We start from the raw sequence: 10776 nt of genomic DNA, 5'->3' as shown, positions 1-10776 counted from the left end.
CCACTATATTTATAAGGGAGTGAGAGAGAATTAATTGGATACAGTAAAGACAATATACATTTGGAAGTCAAATACATACCATAGACACTATAGAGCAGTGGTTCTCAACCTGTAGGTCGCAACCCCCGAACAACCAAAATACAGGGGTCGCCTAAAGCCATCAGAAAATACATATTAATTATACAATACATTTTTAAATAAAATATGTATTTCAATACATTTTTAAATAAAATATGTATTTCCGATGGCTTTAGGCGACTCCTGTGTTTTGGCCGTTTGACCCCCGCCAGGGTCGCGACCCATAGGTTGAGAACCGCTGCTATAGAGAAAATAGGAGCACTAACCTCACAGGAGAAAGAGGCCATTTAGGGAGTAAAGAACATTATTATCAGGGAACTGGGAGTAAATGATGTCTTCTTTGCTCAGTCTGCAGTTCACAGGCTGCTTAATGGAGGTGTGAAATGTGTATTTTAATTGTAACACCTGGAACACGCAGCAAACAATACTTAAAGAATAAAGGCAGGATGCATTTTTCCTGTCATGTAGCACCATTGAAAATATCCTTATACAAAAGATGTGCTCATTTTGATGGTTTGTGGATAAGTGGGAAATGTCTTATATGGTTCTCCCCTTCTATGTCTGTGAAGAATTGAGATTTATAAAAATGTTATGAAATTGGTTTTCATAACTCTCATCAGTATATATTAGGTACAGGAGAGAAAAGGACCATAAAGAAATTCTCCTGCTGAGCTCATGAAATTACACCCAGCGGGGAAATCCAGCTTTGTTGTTTCCAGAGGCATCCCACAGAGACACCTGCTGCTGCCCGCAGCTCAACAGCTGTCTATGTTCCCTTATAAACAGAACTCCTGCAGGGAATGGTTTCCTGGCCCCTTAGAGGGTTAGAACAGAGACCGTTCAAACGGGGACTTAAAGGGCACTAAGAAAGAGTGGCTCTCTCCTGTTCCAGAAGCAGACCTGCTTTTAGAGAAGTGGCAAATAAAAGACCATTCTTCACAAAATTGAGTTTCATGAACATGATGTGTCATAGTTAATGGAACATTTTGAAAAAGCTTTTAATTTCTTTTCTTGATAAGTTGGTTTAGACATCTCAGGCATTTTTTAACTGAATAAATTAAAATATTCACTTTTTAGAAAAACATCCACGTGACACTGCATGGTATGCATATAATATTCATATAATGTGAGAATGCACATATGTAATGGGAGGTAAAGTTAGGATGGAAGTTAGGAGAGACTTCAGAACTCACTCTAAGGATGACTGTAAAAGTATAAAATCACTATGTTAGATCCACTAAGAAATTATGCGCAGGCTGTATTATGATATGGGAGACAGCAAAAGCAATTAGAGCCTGTGGTTATAGCTTGCGGTGTTCAGGGCTTCATTTAGGACACTAATATATGCTGATGAATGAAAATGGAGGAGAGGGAGAAGGAAGAGTCAAGTCTAGTGTGGACGGCTCCCGGTTAGATTGTGGGTGAGTGGCAGGAAAATAAAGGGGAATGAAGACTCTGCCTAATAGGAAGTATTCCTATCCTATTCCTCAAAAAACTCCAGATTAAATCACAAAAAAATCCCCAAAGCAACATAATAGAGTTTTCTAAAAGCAAAAATAAACTTGTTTTATCTACAAATGTATATTTGCAATGAATTATTTTTTTCTTTTAATATTATTTTATTGATTTTTAATGAGAGAGAGAGAGAAGGACAGAGAGACAGGAACATTGAGCCGCTCCTGTATGTGTCCTGACCGGGAATCGAACTGGCAACCTCTGCACTTCAGGACAATGCTCTGACCAATTAAGTTATCTGGCCAAGGCAATGAATTATTTTTTTAGAAAAATAGCTTGCCTCTATGCATGCATAGGGGGACCTATGGACACACATTTTATTCAACATTGTTGATGTGAGTGGAGAGAATACTTACTGAAGATGGAAGCAAGCTGAGCCTCAAATAAAGCTGTGGTTAAGCACAACTTTTATATTATCTTTGACATCTTATTTCTCTTGGAGAACTGAGTGTGGCTAGAAATCAATAAATGTGGGTATTGTTTAAGGAGATAAATTTCTTATTAGGTTGGAAACTTAAAGTCTGTATCTCCTCTGCTGTAATTGCTAGATTTCTCTCCAAAATCATTTGATGGGTACAGAATAAAATAAGGTTATGGAAACTGCCACTTACGCTCCATTAAAGGCCCTCTGGACTAAAGAAAACAAGGCACTTCTTGGGCATATTCAACCCTGAGAGCCAGGCTATTTCAGGGAGAGGGTATGGGACATGGAGTCAGGATTTAAGTTGGAGTACAGGCTTCTCTTATTTCTTCAGTCCTGAGGGTAATTCTTAGGGAAAAATCTGTATAACCATCCATGGCCTTTGGATCTGGGCACACCCTACACCAAACATTTCCAGAAACTTCACTGTTCCTCCCCCTCCCCTAACTCATTACTTATTTAAGTAATATCTTTTTAAAATGTGCTCCTAGGAATCAGAATTTCCTGAATTGCTTGTTAACAGGCAGATTTCTAAGCCTTAACCTTGAGGCCCTGAAATGTCTTTTATAACAGATGTTCTAGGTGATTCTTATATAGTCTTACACTGACTCTTGCATGAAGTTTCTTAAAGAAGAAACACCATCTTGTCTTATTTCTGTTGTAGCCTCAATGTCAATATATGTACTGAGGTTTATACTAAGTACTGAATACATGTTTGTTGCACAAGTTAAAAACAAAAAGCAGAATCTAAAAACTATTATGAATAAAGCTAACTTCAGGAGTTGAGTCATTTTTATAATTGTATGAATGGCCCTGGCCGGTTGGCTCAGTGGTAGAGCGTCAGCCTGGTGTGCGGGAGTCCCTGGTTCGATTCCTGGCCAGGGCCCACAGAAGAAGCGTCCATCTGCTTCTCCACCCCTCCCCCTCTCCTTCCTCTCTGTCTCTTTCTTCCCCTCCTGCATCAAAGGCTCCATTGGAGCAAAATTTGCCCGGGCGCTGAGGATGGCTCTGTGGCCTCTGCCTCAGGCACTAGAATGGCTCTGGTTGCAACAGAACGATGCCCCAGATGGGCAGAGCATCACCCCCTGGTGGGCATGCCGGGTGGATCCCGGTCGGGCGCATGCGGGAGTCTGTCTGACTGCCTCCCCGTTTGCAAACTCAGAAAAATACAAAAAAAAAGGTTATATGAAAAAAACAACAACAATGCAGGACTCTTCTAACATGATTTCATTTTAAATAAGAAATTTTAGCATAATGGGGATTGACAGTGTGTTACAAATGCTTTTCTTTATTTATTTTTAATTCAGGTGTTTCATTTCATTGCAAAAAATGTTACCATGGGTCATTTGAATAGTGCCTACCACTTTTGTTTTCATCATATGATGAACATTACAAAATAGTTTTTTTTATGTGCTTCATAAATTGTCATAAATAAGTGTGCAAAAATCACTGACTTACTTAATTGTAAAAATTTCTCAATTCTCACTTTTTTAAATATTAGAAAGAAAAATAGTCTTCAAAGAAAACATTAATGTACTTAGATATAATTGATATCACATGAAGGAACCTGTTTTTCATGAAACACATCCTTGAAGTTATTAAGGGAATAATTACATGTATACACATATTTTCCAATAAATATGGCAGATTTAATTTCTCACTACTCATCACAAGTGGTGATTGATTCCATAAGAAATTTACACATTCTGAGATGATGTGGCTAGGTGATCATGCAGCTAGATAATGCGACATTGGTTGGCTTGCTTCTTAGGTAAAAATTGGCTCCTTTATTTTTGACATTGCTCATCAAATAACTTCTAAATATCAGTATATTTAAGTACATAAACTGATTTTAAAAGAGAATGTTTATTTCCATTCAATAAAAGAAGAGTAATTACGATTTTTTTTTTTTTTTGTATTTTTCCAAAGTTAGCAGCGGGGAGGCAGCAGACAGACTCCCGCATGCGCCTGATCAGGATCCACCTGGCATGCCCACCAGGGGTCGATGCTCTACCCATCTGGGGCCTTGCTCCATTGTGGCTGGAGTCATTCTAGAGCCTGAGGCAGAGGCCATGCAGCCGTCTTCAGTGCCAGGGCCAACTTTGCTCCAATGGAGCCTTGGCTATGGGAGGGGAAGAGAGACCTAGAGAGGAAGGAGAGGAGGAGTGGTGGAGAAGCTGATGGGCACTTCCCCTGTGTGCCCTTGACAAAGAATTGAACCCAGGACTTCCATATGCTAGGCTGATGCTCTATTGCTGCGCCAACTGGCCAGGGCCAGTAATTACCATTTTTAAGGTGTGAAACTAGTAAGTACATTTAACCTTTGACAGAGGAACAAATACAAGATAAATTAAATATATTTCAGCATGATGGGTTGTATTTCTTGCATTATTCCATATGGCAATATTCTCCTTTGCAACCTAACTTGTCTTATAATAGTTACTGGTTGAATACTTTATGAGCCATACCTGTCCCTAAACATAATCTTTTATTTTAACTAAGAAAAGAAGGTATGTAGATATTGCATAATGACAAAAGCCCCCTAGTATTTGGACAATTTCTTCACTTTATCACTCTGCCATATGTGAATGTTTCTTACATAATTTTTAAAGCTTTTAGATGATTTCTATTTTTACTTTAAGGGTTGTAAGCCTCTTAAGAAAAGAGCAGGGACTGAGTCTAGCATTTGTATAGAATTCCACCTATAAATGGATATTAAGCACACTCTTTACATAATTAATAAATATGGCTTGATAATTTGAGGAATAACTGATTGCTTTTACCTCATTCTCAACTCCCTTCCTTTCCTTCCCCTTTCTGCTTCTCTCTTCAGCTCCTTCCCAAGGTCAACACACACATAGTTCTCCAACTCCTTAACCTAAGACTACTTTGAAAAAGTTGATTCTTCTACTATTATATCTTCATATAATCTTGGAGACCAAGATTGCACTTGGAAGTGCAATATTTCAATTTCATTTCATTTTCAAATGTTTCTTATATTTAGTGTTCAAATAATGCCAGTGTGTTTCATTAGATGTGTTCAAGAAAGAGTAGAAGTAACACCAACATTGTTATATGTCTTTGAAATGTATGGGCTAGAAGAGGTACATGTGTTTATGCATCTAATAATGCTAATACACTTTGGGAAAATGCTTCCCAAAATAAGATATCTCTGTGAAACATTAAAGTAGAAATTTAATTATAAAACTAAACAGACATTTCCCATGCCATGATTTCAACATAAATAATTGAGAAGCTAATTTTACCAAGTCTGGTGAGTGGCCTTTGATTTTATACCCAGTCTTGTAAAAATTAATTGTATAAAGACATCTACTGCTGAATAAGATGGAACAAGAGTGATTAATTTCACCTTCATTCTGTAAATAACTAAAGAATACAGAATATATAGAAACAGATTCCAAGATTGTGAACGTTAGACTATGAATGGTGATGACCACTGAGAGGCAGGAAACAAATGAAGGGGACATGGTGATAGATAGTCTCAGGTTTCTACATGGGAAGAGTTATGAGGGTGCAGAGAGGGGCAACCCAAACAGTGCCCAGAGCATGTACAAGAGGAAACTACCCTGGAGAAAGAAACATCTGAAAGGATTACAGGGAACTGTGTTAAGAGCTCAAAGAGAGACAGAGCCTGCTCTCACTGCCAGACTGGACGTCCTCATTTTTCACAGGGCACTGAGCAGAGTACATGGACTGACTTGCTTTTATTGTGGGAATAGACAGAGCACTGCTGTAAGCCCTTGTCACAGATATTAAAATTAAGACCTAAAACAAATTATTTTCAGCTAACTAAACAACGAGATATCTTTACACATCTATTAGAATACCATAATTAAAATTAAAAAGACTGGCCATCCTCAGGGTTAGTGACCATAGAAAAAAACGGAACTCTCATACACTGTTGGCAAAAATGTAAAATGGTATAAACACTTTGGAAAACAGTTTGGCAGTTTTTAGAGGGTTAAATATCCACCTATCCTATAATCTAGCTATTTTACTCTTAAGTACTGTATTTACCCAAGACAAATAATAGTACCTATCTATAGGAAGATTTGTAGATGAATGTTTAAAGTAGTTTTATTTAAAATGCTAATAACTTGAAATAATCCCAAAGTCCATTAATAGATGAATGGATAAACTCTGGTATGGCCATATAGTGCAATACTACTTAGCAGTAAATAGGAATAATCTGTGTTACAACATGGATGAACCTCAAAATAATTAGGCTGTGTGTAGAAAGTCAGAAAAACATCACACAGTCTGATTCCATCTACATAAAAGTCTAGAGAATGCAAACGTATCTATAATGTCAGAGAGCAGCAGAGGCTGCCTGAGTTCAGGAGAGACTGGGGGGGAGGCAGGGATTGTAAGAGTGCGTGAAGAAACTTTTGGAAATGATGGACATGTTTATTATCTTGATTGTGGCGATGATTTCACCAGCACATAAATATAATCAAAGCGTATCACTGTAAATATGTACATATTATTGTATATTAATTATAATGTAATGAGACTGTTTTATAAAAATACAATAACAACTGTAAAGTTCAGTTTTTCAAATATGTATGCTTGTTAGAATCACCTGGGCAGTTTTAAAATATGCTGATGCCTAGATTCCGAACCCAAAGATTCTGAGTTCATTGCTCTGGGTGTTACTCAGGCTTCAGCAGTTTTAGAAAACCTTTCGGTGATTTTAATAGGCAGCAATTTGAACGTTTTCGTTATGTTATTTAATTTTTTTTGTAAAATTAGAAGTATTTTAATTTCATGAGTCTTTATGGAAGATTCAAATGTAATTATTAGCAATGAAAATAATCACTTTTTTTCTATAAAGCATCTAGACATCATTCTTTGATGATGAGAAGAAACTTTGTGTCTGTGATGGAAGTAATCAATTATAAAGTCAAAGGAAGACAACACTATTCAAATAAAAATATAGTAATTTCATAATTGCCATCGCGCGACATCTTACTCCATTGTTGATGATATGGATTGTTGTAACTCTTGGGAACATTTACCCTCAGTGAAAAGCAATTTACCAGAGGCCTTTTTACTACCTGGATCTCAGGAAGGGGAGTGTGAGGGTCTACACTAACCTTAGCATAGATGCAGCTGTCGTTGAGTCTCTGTAGTGAGCAGTTCTTGTCACAGAGAGGGCACATGAAGACCTCAGTAGCCTTGCAAATTTCTTGGCTTGAGAAGTAAAAGAAGAAAAAAGAAAGCATAAGCCTTCATGTGTAGAGAGGTACTTAGCTCCTACAGTCAACCTTGTTGGAAGCAGCACGACAGAGAGGAAAAGAAGAAATGGAAATAGCGGCCATGGAGACAGGTAAGGAACAGTAAAGACGATGGCTCCAACTTGAATTTGTGATACAGAAGTTTCAGTTTGCTTCTTTGTTTTCAGAAATCTCTGTTCAGATAACTTAGGGATCATAGACCGTATTTTATACTTGAGAGGCACTTGTGGAGCTATATTACACAGGCACTTGTACACAATTTTGTGGCATGCAGGGTAATCTTGTTAGGAACACCCTAGGGAATTTTAATCAAGCTCACAGACTTGGAAATGGTTGAGATAGAATCAAATCTGACTCTCCGACTTCTCAAATGTATCAATCTTTCCCCTGAATCTCAATGCATTAGAATCACCTCAATGAGCAGCATCCATAATTCATACAACTTCATTATCTCCCTTGCAATAAATTAGTGCATCATGCTCACTCGAAATTTGGGGAAGTTTAGCCTTTCTTTTTGTTTTTCTTGTTTCTTTTCTTTTTCCTTCTTCCCTCCCTCCCTCCCTCCCTCCCTCCCTCCCTCCCTCCCTCCCTCCCTTCCTTTTTTTCTTTTTCTTTCTTTTTTCTTTCTCCTTCCTCCCTCCCTTCCCCCCCTCCCTCCCTCCCTCCCTCCCTCCCTCCCTCCCTCCCTCCCTCCCTCCCTCCCTCCCTTCCTTCTTTCCTTCCCATTCTTTCATATTATTTTGTGGTGCCTTGACACACAGTCATGCTGACATGATGTAGTTTTTGTTCACTGAAATATATTATATCCGTTATGAGAATGTAACTTTATAGCATTGGTCTCTTCAGTTTTATGCCACTACCTTCTAAAATATCTCAAACTCCCAACTTGAGAGTTCACAGCAACCTATTTTTAAGATGTTTTGTGCCTTTATCTGTCATACATGGTCCTCTCCCACTGAGTATCTCCCAATTAAATTGTTTTTAAGAAAATCTGCTCTGGAAATGTTAAAAGTAATTTCAAGGTTCTTGAATATATGTCCAAAAATAAAAGTGTAATTGGTGGTATTTGAAAAAAAAATACATTTTTCTAAAATGTCTACACTCAAATGAAGCAAAACAGAGATCCCATGAATTTCAAGTGCTGGTTAAAGATAATCGAAGCCATAGTCAGAATAAACACTAAGTAAGAATACTAGACAGTAACATAAATGCTTTACAGTGAGTAAAGATGAGTTTATGTCTATTCATGTTTTTCCTCACTGCCATCTCTTGTAATAGTAATTATTTCTACAACTGGGAGGAAACTGATGTTTAATTAAGTGAGTTGCTTAAGGTCAGTTAACAATCAGTACTTCAGAGAACTGAATTTAGGTTTTTCTGATTTTCGGTCCAGCTCTCCATCAACTATGATATATCTAAAAGAAGGATATGTTTGCTTCATGTTAAAATGAACTTTCCATCTGACCAGGTGGTGGCACAAAACAGAATCAAAGTGGGACGTGGAGAACCCAGTTTCGAAATCTCGAAGTACCAGCACGAGAGCGCGCTCACCAGCTTGAGTGTAGGGCTACTGGCTTGAGCATGGGATCATTGACATGACCCCATGGTTGCTGGTTTGAGCCCAAAGGTCACGGGCTTGAAGCCCAGGGTCATTGGCTTGAGTCCAAGTTCACTAGCTTGAGCAAGGTGTCGATCCCTCTGCTGTAGCCCCCCTGGTCAAGGCACATATGAGCAAGCAATCAATGAACAACTAAGGTGCTGCAACAAAGAATTACTGCTTCTTATCTCTCTCCCTGTCTGTCTGTTCCTTTCTCTGACTTTCTGTCAAAAACAAAGGAACTTTCTTATCAAGAACTAATTTACTAGTGATGATGGTGGTGCAATGGGTCACACACAGCATATTTCTAGTAACCAGGATGTCTATATGAATGAAGTAGGAGGAAACAGTTAAAACGCTTTAAAAGCCCCAAGAAAGAAAAGATTATATCTTCTCTTAGTAATACTACTAACTTGTACAAACAAGAAAAATTAACATACTCGTTGAAGGAAATTTTGATTAAAAAATTATGTTTTAAGAATGATACAATGTGTCTTATACTAAAATTTAATACTAAAAAGGTATTATAAAGTTGGTTTAACTAGATCATCTTTCTCACTTTCAAACGGTCACACAAAAGCCTCATGTAGAGAAGCCCAGCCATCAGACTGAATCCTATTTTTAATTCCAGAATCAGTGAACTCATACTTTTTGTAATTTACTCAAAATTTAACTTGATATATTATAAAAAAACATCAAACAACTTTTTGACAATGTGTTTCTTTGGCCTAAAATAAGAGATTGAGACTTTCAGAAATTTCTTTGACTTAACCACTAGAGGGAGGGAGAGTGTCCAGCATGAGTGTTCCTTAATTCTTTTTGCTGAGCCAGATAACATAAACCACCACTGGAACTGTAGTTCGCTTTTATTTTATATCTTTTGTCAAAGACTCACATTAAGAGTGGATTCAAAGGAAATAATAATTAACACCACTTAAGATAACGGAAGGAGAGAGAAATGTGTCTATTCAGGGTGGACATCTGGACCCGCTCCAGGATGTAATGCTTTCTGTGACAAGGCACAGGATAAGATGCTTGGGGATGACCCTTTTAGGGAACTGTGGAAATGTTTAAGTGGGTTTAGAAGAAGGAAGTGTAGGAGCATTGTTAAAGCACGGATTTTAGAATCATATATAATCATCAGGAGAAAGCAATTAAATCACTGCTCTTGTCAAATAAACAGATGTGAAGAATTTGGAGCACTTAGTACATTGTTGGTAAAATGGTACAACCATTATGGAAAATAATGCAATTTCCTTAATAAATTAAAGAATATAACTACCATTTAATTCAATAATCCTACTTCTGAGTATATGTCTGAAAGAACTGAAATAAACATCTTGGAGAAAGACCTACACACCCATATTCATTGCAGTATTATTCACAACAGCCAAGATATGGAAATAACCCAAATATTCATCAATAGATGAAGGGATAAAAAAATGCAGAATAAACATACAATAAAATATTATTTAGTCTTAAAAGAGAAGCAAATCTGCCATATGTAAACAACATAGACGAACTAGAGGATATTACACAAAGTGAAATAAGTTATAATAGCAGGACAAATACTGCAGGATTCCACTTACATGAGTTATCTAAAGCAGTTCGACTCATAGGAACAGAACAGAATGTTGTTTGCCAGTGGGAAGAGGAGAGGGAAAAAGTAGCTGCTGTTCCAGTGGTATAGAGTTTCAGTTACGCAAGATAGATAAGTTCCAGAAATTTGCCCTACAATGTTGTGTTTACAGGTATCAATACTGTAGTGTGCACCGAAACATTTTTGAAGAGGGCAGGTCCCATGTTAAGGTTTCTTTTTGTGATTTAAAAAATATATTAGAGGTTTGAATCCTAGCTGACCATTTATTAGATATATTCCCCTGACCAAGTCACTTACGTCTCTGAAG

The 10776-nt window shown here is 37.4% G+C and overlaps 1 protein-coding gene across 1 annotated transcript in view; it reads right to left on the bottom strand.

The window, feature by feature from the left end:
- Positions 1-10776, bottom strand: part of ANO3 (anoctamin 3) — a 251800-nt gene that overhangs the window by 68270 nt on the left and 172754 nt on the right. The window contains exon 13 of the mRNA XM_066251152.1: positions 7132-7228. Within this exon, the coding sequence (XP_066107249.1) occupies positions 7132-7228 (97 nt within the window). The remainder of the gene's footprint in view (positions 1-7131; positions 7229-10776) is intronic.

The sequence above is a fragment of the Saccopteryx bilineata genome, chromosome 1 (genome assembly GCF_036850765.1).
Source record: "Saccopteryx bilineata isolate mSacBil1 chromosome 1, mSacBil1_pri_phased_curated, whole genome shotgun sequence".
Classification (NCBI taxonomy): Eukaryota; Metazoa; Chordata; class Mammalia; order Chiroptera; family Emballonuridae; genus Saccopteryx; species Saccopteryx bilineata.
Note: the sequence above shows the minus strand (reverse complement) of the source record. Positions and strands in the feature narration are given on the sequence as shown.